At 44.3% G+C, this 26,017-nt stretch overlaps 2 protein-coding genes across 2 annotated transcripts; one reads left to right on the top strand and one right to left on the bottom strand.

Moving 5' to 3' along the window:
- The first annotated feature begins 9,070 nt into the window (after positions 1-9,070).
- On the top strand, positions 9,071-10,126 carry LOC142213492 (3-galactosyl-N-acetylglucosaminide 4-alpha-L-fucosyltransferase FUT3-like). The gene has a single exon (XM_075281843.1). It carries the CDS (start codon positions 9,074-9,076, stop codon positions 10,124-10,126), a length of 1,053 nt encoding a protein of 350 aa, XP_075137944.1. The 5' UTR covers positions 9,071-9,073.
- A 6,580-nt stretch (positions 10,127-16,706) lies between these two features.
- Positions 16,707-25,232, bottom strand: LOC142214398 (PRKC apoptosis WT1 regulator protein-like). Its single transcript, XM_075283345.1, has 7 exons — positions 25,124-25,232; positions 21,589-21,975; positions 20,586-20,657; positions 19,387-19,421; positions 18,884-18,974; positions 17,748-17,852; positions 16,707-17,119 (listed from the first exon to the last, which is right to left on the bottom strand). Exons 2-7 carry the CDS (start codon positions 21,964-21,966, stop codon positions 17,033-17,035), a joined length of 768 nt encoding a protein of 255 aa, XP_075139446.1. The 5' UTR covers positions 21,967-21,975; positions 25,124-25,232; the 3' UTR covers positions 16,707-17,032.
- Positions 25,233-26,017: the final 785 nt, after the last annotated feature.

Below are 26,017 nucleotides of genomic sequence, written 5' to 3'. Positions count from 1 at the left end.
GTGTCCCATAATGCCTGAAGAGGAACCCCATTTAGTTTACATAGGACCATACACCTTTTTCCTATTAAATTGATGAGTTTTCTTTGGCCTCTCGACACACTTTCACTCATCTGTAAGTTAGTTGTCGTGCACTTCCTAGAGGTGACTTGCTGTATACTGTTCTGTTGAAGCTCCAGTTGTTGGATACGATCACATACATTTTGGAAATAAGTATGTAGCAGATTTTCTTTGGCTTCCATACCTGAAGATGGTACTTTCTTTGGTTGGGACTGGGGCTTGGCACAGGTTACTGATTGTCCCTCATCAGCAACCTCCTGTCTTTTAACTGTGCAGATCTGGGTGCACAACATCCCCTAGCATAATGTCCTTCTTTGCCACATTTGTAGCAGTGGCGACATGTATGACCTTGATTTGATGTCTTGCAGGCCTCACAAATTGGATTCTGCTTATTTCTGGAAGTTACTTGGGATGAAACCAATCTTGGTTCTTGAGAAGTCTTAAGTAACTTTTTCAATTCTGACATCTCATTCCTCAGTTCTTTCACAGCCTCCTCCCAGTTTGTCACTTCTGTATCTCCTGAAAGTGGAACTTTCTTTGATTTTAGCGTAGGTGGGGCGGTTTGAGTTGTAGATGACTCTACTTTTGTAAGTAATCCTTGTTGTGTGGTACCAGCCTGCATTTCGCCAAGTTTGCTGATTTTGCTGGAAGAGTACTTCTTTAATTTCTGTTCCCTCTCTTGTTCCCAACTGGCAGCTTCATTCATTTTCTTTATTAATACGTCATCAGTGACAGTGGGATCATCCAAATAAGGTTTCAATTGGAATTTAATGTGTTCACTGAGCAGTCCTGTTCCTACTGATCTCAGGAATTTCCTTTGAATCAAATCCGTTTCAAATTTTTCCTCTGCTCCCACTTCTCTAGAGGCAAAGAGAAGTCTGTCCTTTAGTTCTATAGCCCTGAAGAGGAAATTTTGAGGAGATTCTTTGCTGTCTTGCGAGATATTTACCAGCCGGTGGTATAAGTCCGAGTTGCTCTCCTCCTTGTAGTGTCCTTTTAGGATAGTCTTCAGCTGTGGCAGTGTTAGATCACTTTTCATCTCTAACATATTTCTTATACTCAGGCCGGGGCTTATTGCTTTAACTACTGCCTCAATCACTTCTAATTCACTGTAGCCCTTTTGCAGTCCCATGTCTATCTGGTGCATGAGATTTGTGTAAGACAGTTTGTCTTTTTGACCTCTTTCACCAATTTGACCACTAATTTTAAAGTCTTTCCGTATTGTCATTTCTGGCCACATGTTCTGTGGAGAAGTCCTGCAGTAAGTCTCTCTCTCTGACACCTCTTGCTTTGCTTGACTTGATGTCTCAGAAACAAGGGCTTTTTCTAACAGTTTGCTAGATTCCTGGAATGCTTTCTGCAAAGCAAGGTACTGTGCCTTTAAATCTTCCAATTGAGTCTGGGTCTTAGTCTCTTTTGCCTGTGCCCCGACCTCTGCCTCTGAATGCAGATCTGTAATGAACTGTTTGCACTTTTGGAGGAACAGACAGGTAACATCTTCATCCTCTGTTTCTCCCACTTCATCAAGCAGTTTATTGATAGCATTCAGCAGGTGCCTGCGGGTTCTGGCTTTGGAGATTTGCTCCCCTGGCACTTTAAGATATTTGCTAACAGCACCCAGTTCATCAAATGTTAGATGCAGCAAGGACTCACTAATGTTATTAATACAGCTCTCCACATCCATTGTCAGTCTGCTGGGCAGGATCTCACTGAGGGGACACTCACAGGATATCACTGAGATGGCTGCACTGTACAATTGGTTCTTTTCTATCTCTTATTGAGTGAATTCTGCTCTGTATCTTCTATGAATTGTCACTCAATCCCATCCTCGTCGCCATTTTTGTTGCACACCTAATGAACTAACACTGGTGTGGTTGGGGGGGTTTATATTCTTTATTCACTTTATCTGTAATCATAAGGGACATGCATCAATATGGAGAGTAGGACCTCCCTTCTTCTTGCTATCTGAGGTGCACTACAATAAGTGTCCTTACATACTATCTAGTAGTTATACATTAGCATCAAGTTCTCAGTCATTCCTAACATCAGTGACTGTATCAACATATACTGAACAATACAATATGAGAATATAACAACAACATGGCTGCAGCAATTAATCACTGTACCTGTAATCATAAGGGACATGCATCAATATGGAGAGTAGGACCTCCCTTCTTCTTGCTATCTGAGGTGCACTACAATAAGTGTCCCACCAGAAACACACCTCTGAGATACATGGTCCCACTCTAGTGTCAGATTACAGGACCTGTAAACTGCTAGTCTGACACTAGGTAATATCCAAATTTTTGTGTGGTGGATCTTTCTGTATATATCTCACATTAATATTAAATTGAAGGCATTTCTGGATCTTCAGGGTGTAATGAGAGCTCTGTGTTTGGAGCCGCGGCCTGAGTCAGGACAATTGCACCTTCACCACCACATTTTGCAGCTCTGCCTTTCTCCATCCACTTCTGTATTTCCACTTTGGGTTGTAGGACTGGAGATGTTCTCTTTGCTCTCGGTCTTTTTAGTTCTTTCATGCTGTCGCTCATATTGTTGCCAGTTGTGGACACGTAGCGCTTTGTCGTCTTTGTTGTCTCTGAACCATTTCTTTGGTTTTCTCCTGTTCTTGGTTTTTATAGCAGATCTTGAACTCTCAGAGGTAAACTTGTTAAACCTGATGACAATAGGGCCATGAATCCTGTTGGGACTTATGGCTTTTACCAGAGATGTTTGCAGTGTCCTCCCCCTTAACCTCTTTCCTTCTCACGTTGGTTCTGCCTTGGTTAGCTCATGAACGTTTTCACCTTTAGACCTAGCAAACGCTTTGACCTGTTGTATCCCCTCATTTGCTTTGCTGCAAACGCGATACTTATTGCCTGGAAGCTACAGAGAAGATGAGCTGTGAGCGCCACCATCTGACACAATCTGGTGCTACTCACTGCTCCTCTATGTCATCTGGGGGAAGGACCTCTAAACCTCAATTTATCACTTTTCCTTATCAGACACATCAGTAAAAGGGACACGTCTCAGGTGCTGCGTAAGGAAGTCTTCTGTCACATATCACATTCGTACAAGGTTCAGCCACTCATTGACCACACGCCGTTCTCCCACTTGATGTACAAGACTTGAGTTTCTTTATAGGAACATTCCCAGAAAGAAACTTTGCCCTTCGCTCAATGTCCTTGACCATGTAAGAGCCAACGAGGACTAAATCGTGTTATGTCTGAGAAGTGACGATCGATCACCGGACAATTGTTATGTCAATGGTCGCTCAACCATTTATCCAATGTGTAAGGCGACCACGAGACCAACCACGATAATTTATAAGGGTATAATAGTAAGGTGGTATCCATAGAGGCCGAACCACTATTAGGAACATTGGTAAGGGCTGGTGCAGGCAGCAGATGGGAGGGGTCTGAACAGCAAGTGCAGTGCTCCAAGGAACTGAAGACCCGCCCCCAGTGCACCAAGTGCTCATTTGCATAACACTTCAAAGTTGTTTTTCTCCAACTCTAGAAAAGTGCTGTACATAACGAAGATATGATGTGTATCCCTCTAGTGTGTGCATTAAGATGGTGCTGGCACTTGAGTATTCTTGGAGGAGGTGAGGAAACAGCGTATATTTAGGAAGGCTAAACACTATATAGAAAATGACATAAAATACATTATTTAACTAAATTGCACATGGGAGTCAGCCTTCTGATCGACACAGTAGATTGTGAGTGTGTGAGATGTTCCTATCTGTCTAATCTCTCCCCACAATATAGACATATAGGGGAGAGCTAAACTCTTGCAGCTGTCTGTAGGCGAATCTGGCAGATCTGGTCTATAGCGATTATTACATATCCCCACATCGCAGGATTTTTGGTTTCAGATGCATTGCAAACTTGATAGACTCCCTGTAATATCTATTAAAAGTGACAGAACATTATTACCGAGACCTCGGCTGCTGCAGAACATTATATGAAATATGAAATATAACTGCAAAATAGCAGAATTGTTAAAGGCTATTCTATAAATACTTTGCTATGATCATCTTCACATCATACAGATAATAATACACTAGGCACAGCCTGTCCCCACCCTCAGTATACACCTCTCATGTAGTTACTGAGAGTGTCCCAGCCTGTCCCTTCATAGTGTGATCACAGCGGCTACTGACATCTGAGGTAAGGTGTTACTGACATCTGAAATTTTCTAGATATGCCAAAATCTGCTGGTTCTGGTGACAGTAACCTATCTATCTGCAGGGCTGGGGTGATACACTGGTTCTGGTGACAGTAACCTATCTATCTGTAGGGCTGGGGTGATATGCTGGGTCTGGTGACAGTAACCTATCTATCTGCAGGGGTGGGGTGATATGCTGGTTCTGGTGACAGTAACCTATCTATCTGCAGGGCTGGGGTGATATGCTGGTTCTGGTGACAGTAACCTATCTATCTGCAGGGCTGGGGTGATATGCTGGTTCTGGTGACAGTAACCTATCTATCTGCAGGGGTGGGGTGATATGCTGGTTCTGGTGACAGTAACCTATCTATCTGCAGGGGTGGGGTGATATGCTGGTTCTGGTGACAGTAACCTATCTATCTGCAGGGCTGGGGTGATATGCTGGTTCTGGTGACAGTAACCTATCTATCTGCAGGGCTGGGGTGATATGTTGGTTCTGGTGACAGTAACCTATCTATCTGCAGGGGTGGGGTGATATGCTGGTTCTGGTGACAGTAACCTATCTATCTGCAGGGCTGGGGTGATATGCTGGTTCTGGTGACAGTAACCTATCTATCTGCAGGGCTGGGGTGATATGCTGGTTCTGGTGACAGTATAACCTATCTATCTGTGGTGCTGGGGTGATATGCTGGTCCTGGTGACAGTAACCTATCTATCTGCAGGGCTGGGGTGATATGCTGGTTCTGGTGACAGTATAACCTATCTATCTGTGGTGCTGGGGTGATATGCTGGTCCTGGTGACAGTAACCTATCTATCTGCAGGGCTGGGGTGATATGCTGGGTCTGGTGACAGTAACCTATCTATCTGCGGGGCTGGGGTGATATGCTGGGTCTGGTGACAGTAACCTATCTATCTGCAGAGCTGGGGTGATATGCTGGTTCTGGTGACAGTAACCTATCTATCTGCAGGGCTGGGGTGATATACTAGCTCTGGTGACAGTAACCTATCTATCTGCAGGGCTGGGGTGATATACTAGCTCTGGTGACAGTAACCTATCTATCTGCAGGGCTGGGGTGATATGCTGGTTCTGGTGACAGTAACCTATCTATCTGCAGGGCTGGGGTGATATGCTGGTTCTGGTGACAGTAACCTATCTATCTGCAGGGCTGGGGTGATATGCTGGGTCTGGTGACAGTAACCTATCTATCTGCAGGGCTGGGGTGATATGCTGGGTCTGGTGACAGTAACCTATCTATCTGCAGGGCTGGGGTGATATGCTGGGTCTGGTGACAGTAACCTATCTATCTGCAGGGCTGGGGTGATATGCTGGGTCTGGTGACAGTAACCTATCTATCTGCGGGGCTGGGGTGATATGCTGGTTCTGGTGACAGTAACCTATCTATCTGCAGAGCTGGGGTGATATACTAGCTCTGGTGACAGTAACCTATCTATCTGCAGGGCTGGGGTGATATGCTGGGTCTGGTGACAGTAACCTATCTATCTGTAGGGCTGGGGTGATATGCTGGTTCTGGTGACAGTAACCTATCTATCTGCAGGGCTGGGGTGATATACTGGTTCTCGTGACAGTAACCTATCTATCTGCAGGGCTGGGGGGGATATGCTGGTTCTGGTGACAGTAACCTATCTATCTGCAGGGCTGGGGTGATATGCTGGTTCTGGTGACAGTAACCTATCTATCTGCAGGGCTGGGGTGATATACTAGCTCTGGTGACAGTAACCTATCTATCTGCAGGGCTGGGGTGATATACTGGTTCTCGTGACAGTAACCTATCTATCTGCAGGGGTGGGGGGATATGCTGGTTCTGGTGACAGTAACCTATCTATCTGCAGGGCTGGGGTGATATGCTGGTTCTGGTGACAGTAACCTATCTATCTGCAGGGCTGGGGTGATATGCTGGTTCTGGTGACAGTAACCTATCTATCTGCAGGGCTGGGGTGATATGTTGGTTCTGGTGACAGTAACCTATCTATCTGCAGGGGTGGGGTGATATGCTGGTTCTGGTGACAGTAACCTATCTATCTGCAGGGCTGGGGTGATATGCTGGTTCTGGTGACAGTAACCTATCTATCTGCAGGGCTGGGGTGATATGCTGGTTCTGGTGACAGTATAACCTATCTATCTGTGGTGCTGGGGTGATATGCTGGTCCTGGTGACAGTAACCTATCTATCTGCAGGGCTGGGGTGATATGCTGGGTCTGGTGACAGTAACCTATCTATCTGCGGGGCTGGGGTGATATGCTGGTTCTGGTGACAGTAACCTATCTATCTGCAGAGCTGGGGTGATATGCTGGTTCTGGTGACAGTAACCTATCTATCTGCAGGGCTGGGGTGATATACTAGCTCTGGTGACAGTAACCTATCTATCTGCAGGGCTGGGGTGATATACTAGCTCTGGTGACAGTAACCTATCTATCTGCAGGGCTGGGGTGATATGCTGGTTCTGGTGACAGTAACCTATCTATCTGCAGGGCTGGGGTGATATGCTGGTTCTGGTGACAGTAACCTATCTATCTGCAGGGCTGGGGTGATATGCTGGGTCTGGTGACAGTAACCTATCTATCTGCAGGGCTGGGGTGATATGCTGGGTCTGGTGACAGTAACCTATCTATCTGCAGGGCTGGGGTGATATGCTGGGTCTGGTGACAGTAACCTATCTATCTGCAGGGCTGGGGTGATATGCTGGGTCTGGTGACAGTAACCTATCTATCTGCGGGGCTGGGGTGATATGCTGGTTCTGGTGACAGTAACCTATCTATCTGCAGAGCTGGGGTGATATACTAGCTCTGGTGACAGTAACCTATCTATCTGCAGGGCTGGGGTGATATGCTGGGTCTGGTGACAGTAACCTATCTATCTGTAGGGCTGGGGTGATATGCTGGTTCTGGTGACAGTAACCTATCTATCTGCAGGGCTGGGGTGATATACTGGTTCTCGTGACAGTAACCTATCTATCTGCAGGGCTGGGGGGGATATGCTGGTTCTGGTGACAGTAACCTATCTATCTGCAGGGCTGGGGTGATATGCTGGTTCTGGTGACAGTAACCTATCTATCTGCAGGGCTGGGGTGATATACTAGCTCTGGTGACAGTAACCTATCTATCTGCAGGGCTGGGGTGATATACTGGTTCTCGTGACAGTAACCTATCTATCTGCAGGGCTGGGGGGGATATGCTGGTTCTGGTGACAGTAACCTATCTATCTGCAGGGCTGGGGTGATATGCTGGTTCTGGTGACAGTAACCTATCTATCTGCAGGGCTGGGGTGATATACTAGCTCTGGTGACAGTAACCTATCTATCTGCAGGGCTGGGGTGATATACTGGTTCTGGTGACAGTAACCTATCTATCTGCAGGGCTGGGGTGATATACTAGCTCTGGTGACAGTAACCTATCTATCTGCAGGGCTGGGGTGATATGCTGGTTCTGGTGACAGTAACCTATCTATCTGCAGGGCTGGGGTGATATGCTGGTTCTGGTGACAGTAACCTATCTACCTGCAGGGCTGGGGTGATATGCTGGGTCTGGTGACAGTAACCTATCTATCTGCAGGGCTGGGGTGATATGCTGGTTCTGGTGACAGTAACCTATCTATCTGCAGGACTGGGGTGATATACTAGGTCTGGGGACAGTAACCTATCTATCTGCAGGGCTGGGGTGATATACTAGCTCTGGTGACAGTAACCTATCTATCTGCAGGGCTGGGGTGATATGCTGGTTCTGGTGACAGTAACCTATCTATCTGCAGGGCTGGGGTGATATGCTTGGTCTGGTGACAGTACCCTATCTATCTGTAGGGCTGGGGTGATATGCTGGTCCTGGTGACAGTAACCTATCTATCTGCAGGGCTGGGGTGATATGCTGGTTCTGGTGACAGTATCCTATCTATCTGCAGGGCTGGGGTGATATGCTGGTTCTGGTGACAGTAACCTATCTATCTGCAGGGCTGGGGTGATATGCTGGTTCTGGTGACAGTAACCTATCTATTTGCAGGGCTGGGGGGGATATGCTGGTTCTGGTGACAGTATCCTATCTATCTGCAGGGCTGGGGTGATATGCTGGTTCTGGTGACAGTAACCTATCTATCTGCAGGGCTGGGGTGATATGATAACTGGTGACTCTGGAGACTCTTTAATGCTTGTTGGTGAACACAAATGTAATTGGTCTGAACCCTATGGCCTTTGTATAAGAGCGGACCACCCTTGGGCTCAGTCTACCCTCCAGTTGTTACACATACTCCACCTCTCACATTTGCACAAATTTATCAAGACTTAAAGGGATCCTATCATTGGATACCCGTTTTTTCTGACTAACACATAGGAATAGCCTTAAGAAAGTTTATTCTTCTCCTACCGTCAGATATCTTCTCGGTGCCGCCGTTCTTTAGAACTCTGGATTTCTTCTGAATGGCGGTGCAGAGAAGACATCTAAAGGTATGAGAAGAAGAAACTTTCTTAAGGCTATTCCTACGTGTTAGTCAGAAAAAATGGGTATCCAATGATCGGATCCCTTTAAAGAGGTTATAACGTTTTGTTAAACCGGTTTACAAGTCGATCTGAACTTTCTCTTTTTGTTGCGGTTTTTGGCGCCAAGGCCAGCACTAGATTGAGCAGAATTTAGGGTTAGTTCACACAGAGATTTTTGCAGGCGGGTTCCGTGAATCCTCACATTCCTCCTTTATCTTCACCCAATGGACCACATGTAACATATTATAGGATGTGACTATCACTGTAACCATAAGTAACTATACATTGCTATACATTTCTACACACCAGAACTTGCTACATTTTATTGCTAATTGTTTCCTTCTTCAGTTGTAGATGTGAGATGCCTGCAGTACCAGCTCTATGGGGTCACAGATATCTCATCCTACTCCATGTGATCGCTCTACTCACTTGTCTACTATTCACATATTATCACTTTCAGAAACATTACGCTAGGGATTCCCATTGGTCTGCTCAACTTCTCCCAACTGAAACAGAAGCAGATTTGATTGTCTTACTATGGACATGGCCTTTTGGAGATCACTTTCCCTTAAACCAGTGTCCGAAGCCCTTCAACAATCCTCGTTGCTTTTTCACAGACGACCGTGACTGGTTCCCAAAAGCCAATGCCGTTATTTTCCACCACAGAGACGTTTGCAGATTCAAAAGTCAAATGCCGCAGATGCCAAGACCCGAAGGACAATACTGGGTCTGGTTTAACCTGGAATCTCCAAGTCATAGTCCAAACCTGGCCATGATGGACAACCTCTTCAACCTCACCATGTCCTACAGAAGTGACTCTGACATCTTCACCCCTTATGGTTGGCTAGAGAAGAAGAACGAATCTCAGAACTTTACCATCCCAGAGAAGTCTAAGCTCGTAGCTTGGGTTGTCAGCAACTGGAACCCGAGCTCCAAGAGGGTGACCTATTATAACGAACTAAAGGAACACATAAATGTAGATGTTTATGGCCGACAACACAACAGATTAGACTCGGACAAGTTCAATGTCGTCTTATCAACCTATAAATTCTACTTATCCTTCGAGAACTCCATCCATAGAGACTACATCACTGAGAAGCTCTGGAGGAACGCCCTACAGTCCGGAGCCGTGCCGGTAGTTCTCGGCCCTTCTAGAGAAAACTATGAAAAATTCATCCCTGCCGATTCCTTTATTCATGTTGATGACTTTCCCAGTGCAAAAGACCTGGCCGACTATCTGCTGGAGCTGGACAAAGACCCCCAGAGATATGCCCAGTATTTCAGGTGGAGGATAAGACTACGGCCGGTTGGGAAAGTCTCTTGGGAAACCGAATACTGCAAAGCCTGTGTAGCCCTGCACAAGGCCCCGTCATATAGGGCTATTCCAAGGCTCTCTGAGTGGTATCCTAAATAAAGGATGGACCAATAACCGTACCTGTTATATATACCGCCACTCCAGTGATCACCGCTCTACAGTAACAATGTCATTCACTCATGTGGATATGTACAGGGCGGACGACTCTCCCATGATAAAGGGGGCAATGTGTTAACCCTCAGTTAGTTCAGGAGAACAGACTCCCAGAACAAATCCTGGAAACCCCTTTAACGCTACTGGTTCCCAATGCAAAATCCTTACATATGCCATGGGATTAGCCAATAGTGACGTCAAACACCAGTGTTTAGAATGACATCTGTATACAACCTACCTCAATACAAAGATTTGTCCATAGAGTGAGCCTTGAGTAACATGATGACATCACTGTACAAGTAACCTGGGGTGCCATGACATCATTGCACTCTCCATGTGTAGCACTGGCATTGGGATATTGTATCACAAACCTCAGATACAGAAATCTGCTTCAAAGTTTATGGTTGGGGGGGGGGGGGGTAGAAAGTGATCACGAAGTCCATTACCAATAGCTTGAATAGGACCCTCAATGGTGTGCAGAGGGATGGGAAGGGACAAGTGTGGGGAATGGCCAAGGGGAGATTTGTGGAGAGGCAGAAAGACAAGCCGGTGTGCGAGGGGCTCTGTAGACTTTGCCCAGACCACCAACTACAATACAAATAAACTCAGCCCTCAGACCAGACCCCTAAATTAAAATAAACCCCAACCAGACCTCTCAGACCCCAAATAGTCTCAAAATGAATTCTGATGCCAGACCAGACCCCAAAATAAATTCAGACCCCTCTCTATTCTCCTGAGCCCTTGCTAAGTGTCCGGACATTTTGAGCATGGCCATTGATGTTGGCTTTTGAAATCGGAGCAGCACTACAGGGGAAGATGAACATAAGTTACCATTATATTTTGCAACTTTCACCTTTTGCAAGTACATCACTGTTATCAGAATACACCACTCCAGACCTCGATCTTCTACAAGTATAAGGCTTTATTCACCCAGGGTGGGAGAAGGCGCTTGTTGCATTAGCAAAGCATTATTCTCACCAAGACAAAGAACTCAGGGCTTATTATACATCAAAACCCTCATTTATGACATGATTCTCAATTCCTATTGGTTGAAGTTTACATCAATTATTATCAATCAACTTAAACAAAGAACATATTCATTATTCAAAGCCTAAGGTTTCATCTTAAAGGGCCCCATAGAATCTGTTTGTTACAATAACAGTCAAGAATGACCTTTGACCTAGGTATTGGGCACCCCGCCCCCATAGGGACGCCTGGCAGGATATAATATTTCTCAGGACACATATGGTTACATCACTAACTAAGAGTATATAAGTATATATACAGACTTGTATTACAATGTAACATTATGGCACCACAAGTGGATATATATATATATATATATATATATATATATATATATATACAGTCCTATGAAAAAGTTTGGGCACCCCTATTAATCTTAATCATTTTTTGTTCTAAATATTTTGGTGTTTGCAACAGCCATTTCAGTTTGATATATCTAATAACTGATGGACACAGTAATATTTCAGGATTGAAATGAGGTTTATTGTACTAACAGAAAATGTGCAATATGCATTAAACCAAAATTTGACCGGTGCAAAAGTATGGGCACCCTTATCATTTTATTGATTTGAATTCCCCTAACTACTTTTTACTGACTTACTGAAGCACAAAATTGGTTTTGTAACCTCAGTGAGCTTTGAACTTCATAGCCAGATGTATCCAATCATAAGAAAAGGTATTTAAGGTGGCCAATTGCAAGTTGATCTCCTATTTGAATCTCCTCTGAAGAGTGGCATCATGGGCTACTCAAAACAACTCTCAAATGATCTGAAAACAAAGATTGTTCAACATAGTTGTTCAGGGGAAGGATACAAAACGTTGTCTCAGAGATTTAACCTGTCAGTTTCCACTGTGAGGAACATAGTAAGGAAATGGAAGAGCACAGGGACAGTTCTTGTTAAGCCCAGAAGTGGCAGGCCAAGAAAAATATCAGAAAGGCAGAGAAGAAGAATGGTGAGAACAGTCAAGGACAATCCACAGACACCTCCAAAGAGCTGCAGCATCATCTTGCTGCAGATGGTGTCACTGTGCATCGGTCAACTATACAGCGCACTTTGCACAAATAGAAGCTGTATGGGAGAGTGATGAGAAAGAAGCCGTTTCTGCACGTACGCCACAAATAGAGTTGCCTGAGGTATGAAAAAGCACATTTGGACAAGGCAGCTTCATTTTGGAAACAAAAATTGAGTTGTTTGGTTATAAAAAAAAGGCGTTATGCATGGCGTCCAAAAAGAAACAGCATTCCAAGAAAAACACATGCTACCCACTGTAACATTTGGTGGAGGTTCCATCATGCTTTGGGGCTGTGTGGCCAATGCCGGCATTGGGAATCTTGGTAAAGTTGAGGGTCGCATGGATTCCACTCAGTATCAGCAGATTCTTGAGAATAATGTTCAAGAATCAGTGACGAAGTTGAAGTTACGCCGGGGATGGATATTTCAGCAAGACAATGATCCAAAACACCAAAGCTCCAAATCCTCAGGCATTCATGCAGAGGAACAATTACAATGTTCTGGAATGGCCATCCCAGTCCCCAGACCTGAATATCATTGAACATCTGTGGGATGATTTGAAGCGGGCTGTCCATGCTCGGCGACCATCAAACTGAACTGAACTTGAATTGTTTGTCCAAAATACCTTTATCCAGGATCCAGGAACTGATTAAAAGCTACAGGAAGCGACTAGAGGCTGTTATCTTTGCAAAAGGAGGATCTACTAAATATTAATGTCACTTTTCTGTTGAGGTGCCCATACTTTTGCATCGGTCAAATTTTGGTTTAATGCATATTGCACATTTTCTGTTAGTACAATAAACCTCATTTCAATCCTGAAATATTACTGTGTCCATCAGTTATTAGATATATCAAACTGAAATGGCTGTTGCAAATACCAAAATATTTAGAACTAAAAATGATTAAGATTAATAGGGGTGCCCAAACTTTTTCATAGGACTGTATATATATATATATATATATATATATATATATATATATATATCATACTTTATATAATCATTCTTATCATCACCATACTTGCAACTCACATGACCAGAGGAATTAGGTGGGGGAGGGGGGGCTTGTTTGGACCCTTTATACACATGAAGAGCTGCAGCAGGTCAGACACCTCCAGGTGAGATGCAGCAGGATTGTTGTATTGTCCAGGCAGTCCGCTCTCTGTAATTGCTTTGCCTTATAGATCTGCCATGTTTAGTTCTCTATTCTTTATACGCACTGTACACTTCAGGATTAAGAAGGAAGAAGTTTGTCCTTGCTGCCTTAAGTTACCCATAACCTCGAAAAGGAGAAGTGTCCTCCAGCTAAACGTTGAATACCCGTGTGCTATAAGTTTCCGTATTTTGGGCCTGACAGCAGCGGGTGCTCTTATACATTGTTATTGTATCTTTCTGGCATATTGATGGGTATTGGTAATGTTTTGTGTCAGTGGATAAACCGGAGAAGGAAAACTGATTGATATTAGAAGAGAACGCAATGTCAGAAATCTGAAAGACTTTATTAGCTCCATAATAGTGATAACTCATCACACAGATACAGTAATAAGTGGCCCAAGTTACATTCAGTTCTAATAGACATAATCAGGCGTAATTCAATGATATATACACATTCTATAAGGCAGCTGAAGGTAATACACATTACGTTATGACTGATATAAAGCCGACCATAGGTATGAGATTAAAGACCTGCAAAGACATCTCAATAATAGTCGGCACAGACGGAATACATTGTAAGACTTGCAGGGTCAATGCGGGAAATCCAATTCTAGAGCTGAGATATTTCCTTCATGTCATACCATATGGCGGTATAGCTACAGACCTGGTGATACTGGACCTTATAACTGACAACTGACATACGTTACAGCAAAGGGAACCTGCAATAGAAATCCTATAATGCTGCAAAGTAATAAGATTAGTGCAAATGGGAAGGAAGAGAAAGATAGTAAAGGAAATATTCATATCAATAACAGCAGCAATCGATCTATAGGGTATGTGAGAACATGGCTGAACCTATAGTGTATGTATTAGAGTGTATTTGTGAGCGTATACTGTATGTACATGTGAAGCTATAGTGTATGTATGGGGGTCTTATCGTGTATGTACAGTATATTGTACATGTGAAGCTATAGTGGATTTATATATAGTGCTTTTCTGTAACCTATAACTGTATATGAGAATCTGTTCTGTATTTATGAACCTGTGCTATAGGCAGTACCATAGGGAACGGGGGGATTATTTGTAGTAGTAACTTCTGTGCAAAATCAGCTCCAAGATACTTTGGTTCCGCTGCCATCTGGGTTTGCGGGTTTTGCTGCCTGTGTAATGGTCGCCCCTTTGGCTGGATAATGCCCCAATGCATGAGAACCCTCCCGCTGGTGTGAGCCTATAGGTATACTATATAGGTGCTACATATACAGGTGCTACAGGTTACACCATAGGCTATGTATGTAAAATAGTCTATGTGAATCTATAGCATGGTGTAGTATATACGGTCTTAACCTTGTAGTGTACAGATATAGTAGAAAATACCCATTACTATATATAACAGATGGAATAGAATGTATTGATCCAGTATATTCTAGAAGGTGAGACAGAGGTAACATTGTAACCCTTTGTGTCATGCACAGGATTGTCAGAGAAGCCCCGACCAAGGTCTAGATAGAACCCGAATATTGTCCGTGTAGCAGCTTCTGCAAAATCCTGGACCAATCTCTGACACTTTATGTAGTTTTCTACAATATCTGTATTTGGAGTCCAAGCCCCGATACTATAGAGTATATAGGCAGAGTATATAGGCAGCTGTGGGGTCAGTCGTCCATAGGATCCTCCACCTAATAAAACTGATATAAATGTGTAATAATCCTGCAAATATCACAGACACCACAAAATAACACAAAGATTCCCAGAATGTATAAAACGACTACGTAACATTCACACCCTATATAAATAATCTATATAGTATAAACTGTATCTATCTATATATAGGCTGCTGACATACAGAACATACAGTAATATTACCAGTCAGCAGAGATTCCCGTCCTCAGACCCAACATTCATCCTCATCAATAAATAGCTAGAAATACAGAAATTGTAACAAGTCTACAGATTGTATCGCTGAGACGGGAGGAACCTGCCAGAAAACCTTAAAGGGGTCCTCTGGTTTTACAAAACAGAAAAGTTGTTTTTCAGGATAATTTATTCTAAATTCAGTTTTTAGAAATCTCTTCATATCAATTCCTTCCGACTTTCAGGTCTATTTGGCGACATCTCACTGGAACCTTTGACATTTCCTTACAATGTGAGTTTGGTTCCGATCCTCGTCGGGTGACATAACACACATGGCTGTCAGTCCTGACTCCATACTTCATTCTATGACCTCGGACTGTCTCACCTTCTGTTTCCCTGCAAGTTTTTGGATTTCTTGACCTTCCATAGTGAACAGGGCGGTCACTCACATGAGGACATTGCTACGGCCATTATAAGCCAAGTGGGGACAATAGAGAGAATTCAGTAAAAGTGCCATATAGTGCTGGGATAATACTGACATATACAGGACACATAATACCGCCACATAGTAACTACATAATTCTCCTTTATAAAGCTCACACATAATATGACAACATTCCCTACTAATACCAGAATATACCGCTATATAATACCGCAGGGCTCTTGTTTGCTCTCAGGGGCTTTTAGGGGACGTAAGATTTGGCCAATTGTCTACCTAGACACCCCTGTGGGTAGGGATCAGCAGTGAAGGGGCCGCTGCCTCTTTGTTCTGATAGATTGGGATCCCATAGATGAATCCACCGCCCATTATACATCGATATGTGAAGGGCAATAAGTAAACCCTAAAGAGATCCATAATAATAATAATGCCCATAGTGAGGGGCAGGGGCAAAACTGGAAGCCCCCGGCACCAATGAAAAGTTTGTAACAGCCCCTCCCCCCTCCACCACTTACCACGAGGACTATAACACTTGTGTCTATGTATATTATAGACAGACCTTTGGGGCCCAGGACCAATTGCTCCCCTGTAGCGAGCGAAATACGGTATTATATGGTCGCCCATGTAAATAGACGGCCGAGCCGTGTCCACTGCACGATGAGTTTCCCTTTGTCATTGGATGATGAATTAATAATTGGATATTTTGTATAATAATATATAATAATTTCCTTGGATCATGAAACCCCTCCTATTAGGGCACATGGAAGACTGGAGAATGTTGGGAACCCCATGACGCCCCAAACCTTTCCAACAAGAGAACCTCGCCTACTATATGTCCGGGCAGCTCAGCGCACAGTAAGCCAAGAGTCCTATGCTAATAAATACATGATAGGAGCAGTGCGGCGCGAGCGGCAATAAAGGGGTCTTTCCAATCTTACAGCATATGACTAGGATCGACGTCTTGTACCCCTGCCAATATGGAGAAGGGATTGGGGTCCCATCAGTTAGTAACCTGCACAGCGACTCTCTCCAGCGGGGTCATGTCTATGCAATGTAGGAGCTTCACCAATATTACTGCCCCCTTTACCCTCATAGGGGACCCTCCGCCATGCGATGGGCGATCCCAGCACTGAGCCCTCACTTAGCTCCTTTCATGTCCCTTCACAGGAGTTTTCTAATCTTCTCCTTATGACGTTGAATTCCTGTTTCTTACCCCGAGCTCCACCATCTTATTGCAGTCTCTGGCGGGGAAGGCTTTGTGGTCAGGAACATTTCACTCATCTTTAGAATAATTCAGCCAATTATTTTGGTAATAAAGTATCGGTCGTTTCTTAGTTGAGCAGCAGGCGAAGCAGCGATGTCTCGAGTCTTAGCTGTCCAGCTGGCCCATCATCTTCAGCAGCATCTGGTTTTCTTCCTTCAGTCTCTTATTCTCATCCTCAGCTCTACTCATTTTCTGCAGCCGACAGAACAAATGGTCAGAAAATCTCCCCCCGACATTTGTCTCCAGTTCATCATTGTAAGGTCTCACTATAAGGAACCCTCCACCGATATCTATTGTAGTGATCAGATATGCGGCGTCTCCCGCCATGTACCCGTGAGTATAGATAAGGCCCCATGTACATGTAATGGCTAGCACACTGATCCGGGCTCTAGTTATGGCCCCATACACATGTCTATGTATTATAATGGGTCCACGTGGGGGAAGCCAGGAGCCCAGAGGCAAAAATAAGAACAGGCCCTGTCCTGTAATGAAATGTGTGGGTGCATGGAGGTCACAGATGGCAAACAGATACCATCCATGTGCCAGTCATGTCGTATTCTCATGCACCCGTACATGCGCATGTTACCCAAAGCAAGTCTATGGCTGCTCGGAGTTACAATAAGTTTTATTCTTTTGCCATAATAGTTATTATATATATACTGATATACATTGAAAGAATGGCAGAAACCTGAAAGACCCCACAGCCAACCATTGTATAAAGTTATAGAAGATCTGAAGACACAAGCAGAGGATGAGTTCATTGTGTCTGCTCCCGGTGTCCCCTGTATTACACTGTGCAGCCTGTACATATAAGTCTTACCTGAGTCAGGGTCTTCATTTCCTTGTGGAGCAGTAGCAGAGACCCCTCCTTGTCGCTGAGCTCTGACGTCAGTCTGTGATTGTCTTGTCTCTTTCCTCTAACTGCCTAATAGAACACAAATACAGTTCACAGTACCAGGCGCCTCGTCTGAGCACCGAAGACTACACGCGGACTTCAGAAATCGTAAGATCTCCACGTAAGACAATGATAAATTATTGATCAAGTTCAGACAACTGTCCTGCAGTGCCCATATGGTGTCCAGTGCCCATACAGTGCTCATACAGTGCCCATACCCAGTGCCTATATAGTGCTCATACAGTGTATGTACTAGTACCTATACCTATGCTCATACAGTGCCCATACAGTGTCTATACAGTGCCCATACAGTGTTTGTACTAGTACCTATACCAGTGCCCATATGGTGTCCAGTGCCCATACAGTGCCCATACCCAGTGTCTATATAGTTCTTATACAGTGTAAGTACTAGTACCTATACCAGTGCCCATACCACTGCTCATACAGTGTTCATACAGTGCCCAGACCCAGTGCTCATACCCAGTGATCATGCAGTGTCTATACAGTGCCCATACCCAGTGCCTATATAGTGCTCATACAGTGTTTGTACTAGTACCTATACCAGTGCCCATACCACTGCTCATACAGTGTTCATACAGTGCCCAGACCCAGTGCTCATACCCAGTGATCATGCAGTGTCTATACAGTGCCCATACCCAGTGCCTATATAGTGCTCATACAGTGTTTGTACTAGTACCTATACCAGTGCCCATACCACTGCACATACAGTGTCCAGACCCAGTGCTCATACCCAGTGCCCATGCAGTGTCTATACAGTGTCCATACCATTACATATACCAGTGCTCATATCTAGTGCCCATAGAGTGCCCATGCTCAGTGCTTATACCCAGTGTCCATACTCAGTGCCCATACAGTACCCATATTGTACCCATATCGTGCCCATACAATGCCCATATAGTGCCCATACAGTGCTCATACAGTACCCATATCGTGCCCATACAATGCCCATATAGTGCCCATACAATGCCCATATAGTGCCCATACAGTACCCATATAGTGCCCATACATTGCCCATACATTGCCCATACCAGTTCCCATACCTTCTGAAGTTCTTCCATCCGTGACTGCCTTGCCTTTAAGCTTCCATCTCTATTTTCTGTAGTTGGGGCATTAAAATGAATTTCTGAATTTCTGCAAAGGCACAAAATACCGACAAGTCTATGGAAACGTCTGCACCCTGTTATATATTGATCTAATACATTCATAAATGAACCAAAGCAACTCTGGAAATAGAAAATATTCTACGGTACGGAGTCAATGGTTACTTTGTAAGCAGATGGGTCTCCTTGTTACAGACTACGACTATACCCTGCACGGTCAGATTCTGCAGCTTATACCTTCACCTTCCTTCTAATACACAGTCGGCAAGAAGTAAAAGACAATTGAAGAAAAGAATAAGATGCAGCGTCAGACTGCACAGGGATTGCTTGTAGTCTGTGAGTGGAGACACATTGGTCTGCACAGGAGCTGTATACACATAATATAGGAGACCTTTCATCTGGACGGGTTACAATACAGTCTATATAGAGAAGAGAAGACAAACCTGTTTGTACAAGTCCCATCTGAAATCCATAATTCCTGCAAGAAAAGCAAAGAAACTTATATACAGAGATCCCCGGAGGTCACTTATAGAACCCTGGATACATATATAGATACATTGTCTTATTATTATATGGACACGCTCCATGTCAGGATATCGTACGAGGCTCCGAGGATCCGGCACTCTCATGGCCATCGGGGCTTTTGTGTTGGACGAACTGCAGGAGCTTTTGTGGTTTGTTCCTTAAGGGAGGTGAAGCCGAGGAAAATCTATTGGGACTAAAACCCAGACGAGTCCTAAGGAATTAAAGTCACTTTGATACTTTTCCGTAAAGAGAGTCTGTCAGTAGTAAATTCACTATAAACCTAATCCCAGGACCTTTCATAAACGTGGAGCTCCAAAGCCGGATAAGAGAGAGATATCTGGAAGATGTGACAAAATCTCTACAAGTTCCTGGGATTCCACTTATAACAAATTCCCTGCTGACAGACTCCAAATATAAAACAACCCTTCATAGATGAATAGTCCTGGGGAATAGAAGAAACTTTGTAATAGATCTTATTAATGAAGATTTTTTTCCTTCTCCACATATCAGGCTCTAATAATTTTTACATAGAAGTCTATGGAGAAGGGAGATCACTATAAAAGACACCCCCTTAGCTGCAGTCTGCTAGGCTGTGATTGGGATCAAGTCCTTCTGACACTGCTATATCTTCAGGAAAAGACTCCACTGCCCTCCTCCTCCCCCTCCCCATAGACTTCTGTGTGTCAGCAGATAAGGAGGAGAACAGCCTAATAAGTGGATAAGGAAAGAGATTTCCTTAAAATATATTGCAAATCTTCAGACGTACTATACACTTATAAAAAGTGGTTTTATAAAGTGGAGGTCACTTTAAGGAGGTCCCTTTAAGAAGGTGCGCACATTGATAGAGTCCTTATATCAGGTCAAAGTCTCTGTTGTCTGCCATCTCATTTCTCAGGTCACTGAACACACAATCGATCTTCCTCCAGTCTTGAAGAAGGATAAGTAAGAAGCACCAAGGATATTTCTGGCTGTAGCATCTTGGAGGTGATTTGGGGAGCTCTCCGGCCATAGGGGGGGGGGGGCACTTACTATTTACTCCTTACTAGGGCCCATCACAAGGAGGCAGCAGCACACATATATACAGACCAAGTCAGCAGAAGACGTCTCAGCCCCTCACCTGACTCTGTACAACAGTCTCCTGTTCTTTGTTCTCTTCATTTGCATTGATATCTTCATTTTCATTAGGATCCTACAAACCAATGAGAAGAGTCAGTCATGAGAGTAACATTCACTATGGGGGGGACTTACTGACAGACCTCGGGCACAAAACCGGGGCAGAAGAGGCAGCAATGGGGGCAAAACTGCAGTAACAGCACAAGGGACTATACAGGGACTGGATCTGTGCACTGTATAATACAGAGACCGGATCTACCCCAAAGAGCTCGTGTGTGCGGGGACGGGTGGTCGGTGCAGCCTCAACCAGACACACTAAGGAGAGGCCAGACATTGTGCACAACCCCTATAAGCTGCGGAGTCAGGGACAGACAAGAATGGGCAAAAAAGCAGAAATTTGATGTAACCTGGAATGACCTTAAGATCTTAAACACCAAGGAGTCTGATTAATGTCATGTGAGAAGAAAGAAGCGCAATGTGAACTGGGCTGGAATGTGGCAGGTTGAGGCTTTGGACATAAAGTGTATGGACAAGCGGTTTAGAGATTTTTTTTTTACAGAGCAGAGGTTTGTGTATCTGTGTATATACATGTATCTATGTGTATACCTGTGTGTATTTACGTGTATCTATCTGTATCTGCTTTCTACATGTAGGGACAATCTTTAACTTTCTGAGGTCCCCAATAAATCGGCCAAAGATGAAGGTGATTTCTTCATATGTGACATTGTACATGGATCTGCTGAGCTGTGATGCCCCCCCCACCCCCACTCATGGGGCCACCAGAAGCCCCCCAGGTGGTACAGACCATGTGACCCTCCTCTTCTATATTATATTACTCGTTGCGATGGACATTTTACAGGTTCTAATTGGAAAAGTTTTGGTTTGATTAGAAATAGAAACTTTTGGAAAATTGAAACCATTTCACTCTGATCTTGTTCCCTCGTCTCTAGTGAAGTCATGAGAATATATTTAAGGGTCGCCGCCCCAGGTGTGGACTCTCCTCTTACCCCAGTCTGGATGAGATTGACTATCCCTGTGGGTCGTCTTTTCTCCCTGAGTTTCCTCTTCTCTATCTGGGTCCGATGCTTCTTCTGAGGACTTCCCTTCTTCTCTTTGGTTTTGGAGGTGACCGGGTCGTGAGCTTCTACGTCTAAAGCTCCTGCAGGTTGGACTTTGCTGGACGTTGCGTCTGGCTCACAGGCTTGTCCTATATGTGAGGACCAGGATTGTGTCTGACGTTCTACTTCTTGTTGTACCTGGATCTCCACAGATCTGCTGCCGACGAGACTAGAAGACGAGCGCAGTCGCATTCGCTCCCTCCGAGCTTTCCATTCCTCCATGAATGGGGCTTGTTCTGTATTGTTACCCTTCATGTCTCGGGACATCTTCGGCTTCTAGAAAAAGATAGTTATACACCATAAATGTCTGCGTGTGAAGAACAAGTCTGAATATTGGCCGCTCTGGTAACCCACTAGGTGATCATAGGGATCAGAGCACTGGCCTGAAGATCATTCAGCTCTTTCCTGACAAGGCAGATGGACAGAAGTAGCAATGTTCTGGGGACTCGCAGTAGTCAGATTCCCATCAATCCCGCTGATACGTCAGCACTTGCACTTAAAGGGTCATCTCATACATGTAATAATCTACTATATCATTCATATTACGGGGAGTCTATCAGTAGTAAATTGGTTCTAATCCCGATCCCAGGACCGTGTAGGGGGGTGCCACAGATCTGAGCATGTCTCTGTTATGCTTTGCAGCCCCACTTTCATGTAAATCAGTTTTATTCATAGTTAGTGTCTTTCCTTGCCCGGCCTATGGGGCTGCAAAGCCGAATAACAGATGTTTGGAAACGGACTGTGCAAGGTGCTGGGGTGAGGGGTATGCCCAATCTCTGCTGACAGTAAAGGGTTAATTCTATAGCTTTGATTCAGTAACACTGGGAACGATTCCTGCCAGAATTATTGCACGTCTTCCAATAGAAGAGCAGCCGCCATCTTTATAAGGAGTCTACCAGCACCCCGGGTATACTCAACCACTACAACCCCATTACAGTGATATGTAACACACCTCTGTCATATAGGTCACTTTTGCGGATTTGGAGCAAAATAATCTTGAAGTCTTATGCAAATGAGTCAGTGCACTGGGGGCGGGGCTACAGCCCCTGTTGCATTGCTATTGATGGCAGGAGCAGCTTCATACTGGTTTCCCTGCCTCCTGCTTGTATGAACAGTCAGGGAGAAACCAATGAGCAAGCAGGAGGCAAGGAAAGCAGCAACACATAGGATTACACTGAGACCGTGTGAATAAGGCCCAATATAAAGAGAGGACCCAGTACAAGAGCGCGGTGATGACTGTGCCCCGTCTGTGCAAAGCCACTGGCACCATGACAGATATCGGCTGCACTAGGGGAGACGTTTCAAAGAAGAATAAGGAATCAAGATGACAACACATTAATTGTATATCCAATAGAACAGGTATACACAAGGCACAGCCAGGATCCCCTGAGATATACTGCAGTGTGAATACGAGGCTAATACACTGCACAGTCTCAGTAGACCCCACATTGTGCGGCTGCCAGCGACTAATCCGCTCTGCAAAGTGGCTGAAAATTAAACAAATCTCATCCGAACAGTCCAATAAATCTGCAGCACAAATTCACCTGCGGCCGAGGGTTTAAGCTGCAACAGGTCCATTTATGCACAAATTTCATCCCTTGCACAACAATTCAGAAACCTCCAGCGATTACCAAAGAAATTTGGAGAATCGGGTCATAAATCTGCCGCGGCCCCCTCCCATATATCCTAAGCCTAAGGGTCCATTCACACGGAGGAAAATGGTGCTGGATTTTCAGTGCTGACAAACAAGCCTCCCATTGATATTTTTTCCACTACCGGAACCGACTGAAATCAATGAGAGGTGTTTTTTTTTCAGCGCTGAAAATTCATCACCAAATAAAGCGCCATTTTCCTCCGTGTGAATGGACCCTAAAAACTTCTAAGGTACCTACAAATGAAAGACATGACGTGACCTATAACCTTTACTGACCGAGATCCAAGATGGAGCCTGTACCATGATGTCATAAGATAATATCATGCAGGTAGATGTAAGCGCGGAAGAGAAGAGATACAGAGGCAGGTACAGCAGGAACCGCAAATACATAGAAGTGACGTAAAGACGGAGGCAACGAATGATGATGTCGATGTGGCGCAATAAGACGTATACAGAGATGTGATAATGATAGTAACTGCAAGCTTTATTAACATATCCATACAATAACACAGATACAGTGATGTAATACAGGCGCAGTGATGTCATAAGGCAGGCGCAGTGATGTAATACAGGCGCAGTGATGTCATAAGGCAGGTACAGTGATGTAATACAGGTGCAGTGATGTAATAACAGACAGACATTCATGAAACAAATCAGTTACAGTGATGCAATACTAGATAGAGTGATGTCATCAGGCAGGTGCAGTGATGTAATACCAGACACACTGATGTAACGAGACAGCTACAGTGATGCAATACTAGACACAGTGATGTCATCAGGCTGGTGCTGTGATGTAATAACACAAGTGCAGTGATGCAATACCAGACACAGTGATGTAATAGTATAAATATATGATGTAATATCAGCAGGTACAGTGATAAACATAGTGCTACAATGTCATACACAGCGATATACAGTAATACCAGACACAGTGATGTCATCAGGCAGGTGCAATGATGTAATACCAAACACACTGATGTAACAATACAGCTACAGTGATGCAATACTAGATAGAGTGATGTCATCAGGCAGGAGCAGTGATGGAATAGCAGTCATTCATGTAACAAATCAGCTACAGTGATGTAATAGTACAAATAGATGATGTAATATCAGCAGGTACAGTGACAAACATAGTGATATAATGTCATACACAGCGATATACAGTAATAACAGGTAGACTGATGTAATAAGCAGTGATATAGCAGTACAGTATAATAGCAAGTACAATAGTGTGATTTACAGTGAGAATAGTCAATTAGTCATACAGTAAAGACTAAGCACAATGTAATAATAGACATATAATAACAGCTACATAGAGATGGTATACTGGGTACTGGGGTGATAGAACAGGTACAGTAATAAAATAATAGGGACAGTCATCGTAAGATAAGTCCACAGTGATGCAATAATAAAGGTATAGTAATGCAGCAAACGGTATGATGTCATAGCGCAGGACTCTAATAAGATGATGTCACAACAGGTAGAACAATGTAAATAGATGATAACATTGTAACACAAAGCAATAATATTATAAGACGGTGATGTCATAGCACAGGTACAGTGACACAATAAGACAGGTGCAGTGATGCGGTGACAGGGGTGCAGTGATGGGGTGCAGGGGTGCAGTGACGTATATAAGCAGGCACAGTGACCACTATATAGGTGACATCTATACAAACAGGTGGAAGATGGTTAATAAGCGCTCAGTGGACATTGCAGCAGTTCTGGCTGATGAGACCCTAATGGGGGAGATGACCCCATGGCTGATACCTCCTTGCTGGAGAGAGGATCCCTCTGCTTCCGCCTGCAGTGTGGGAACTCCCTGGGGGAGGAGTGAGACCCCCTGCCCGAAGCTGTGAAGATCAGACACTGCTTCCCAAAGGACCAGGAACCTCTGATCCTAACAGGAGGAGCCTGACAACCCCTCTCCCCCCGCCCGCCGCACACCCCAGACTCCTTATATAGGAACGTGCCTGGGACTTGGCAGACTTTGACTTCCAAAGGCAGTGAATCATTTCCTCTATTTAACAAAAATGGGATAAAGCTCCTCAGGATCGATGGTTAAATTTAGACCGAATTTTTTTACTTTCCAAAAAATGGGGAAAAAAATAAACAAAATAAATTGTTGTGGTTACAGAAGCCAAAAAGTGTCCGGATAGTGAGGAGCGTGCGGACAGCTAGGGGTGCAGCCAACGTGAGCCGTGAGCGCCCCCACCTGTCACAATGAGGTACTCGCCAGTCACTGCGCACGTCATTGGAAAGATTAGAGGTGTATATACAAGTCCTTGTGATGTCACAGCCTGAGGATATACACTGATAAGGGGCGCCACGTGCAGGGAAACTCCAGAAAGCTGCTTCTCCTGTATCAGCCATTGATTGACAGACATATAGTGCTACGTCTAGCTCTAAAAAGAGGTTCTGCAGCAGCTGGTGTCAGCTGCTGCAGAACATACCTAATACATCATACCTCAGTTGCTGCAGAACATCATAATAAACACCTCAGCTGCTGCGGAACTTCTTAATACACCCCTAAGCTGCTGATCTTCTTTAAGAAATGCAGGAGGTAGTTTTGGGTCAATCAGGGGCGGATAGAAAACCAGCTTATATTTTATAAAGAGGTTCTGCAGCAGCTGGTATGTGCTTCATATGTATGAGGAGTTTATC

Source organism: Leptodactylus fuscus, chromosome 7 (assembly GCF_031893055.1).
Source record: "Leptodactylus fuscus isolate aLepFus1 chromosome 7, aLepFus1.hap2, whole genome shotgun sequence".
Classification (NCBI taxonomy): domain Eukaryota; kingdom Metazoa; phylum Chordata; class Amphibia; order Anura; family Leptodactylidae; genus Leptodactylus; species Leptodactylus fuscus.
The sequence above is the reverse complement of the archived record's forward strand: the minus strand, read 5'-3'. Positions and strand labels throughout refer to the sequence as shown.

Coding starts and splice junctions, on each gene's coding strand:
- LOC142213492 (XM_075281843.1), top strand. CDS start 9,074: ATGCCTGCAGTACCAGCTCTATGGGGTCACAGATATCTCATCCTACTC.
- LOC142214398 (XM_075283345.1), bottom strand. CDS start 21,966: ATGTCCCGAGACATGAAGGGTAACAATACAGAACAAGCCCCATTCATG. Junction 20,658..21,588: donor TCAATCTCATCCAGACTGGG/GTAAGAGGAGAG, acceptor ATTGGTTTGTAG/GATCCTAATGAAAATGAAGA. Junction 17,120..17,747: donor AAATGAAGACCCTGACTCAG/GTAAGACTTATA, acceptor TGTCGGCTGCAG/AAAATGAGTAGAGCTGAGGA.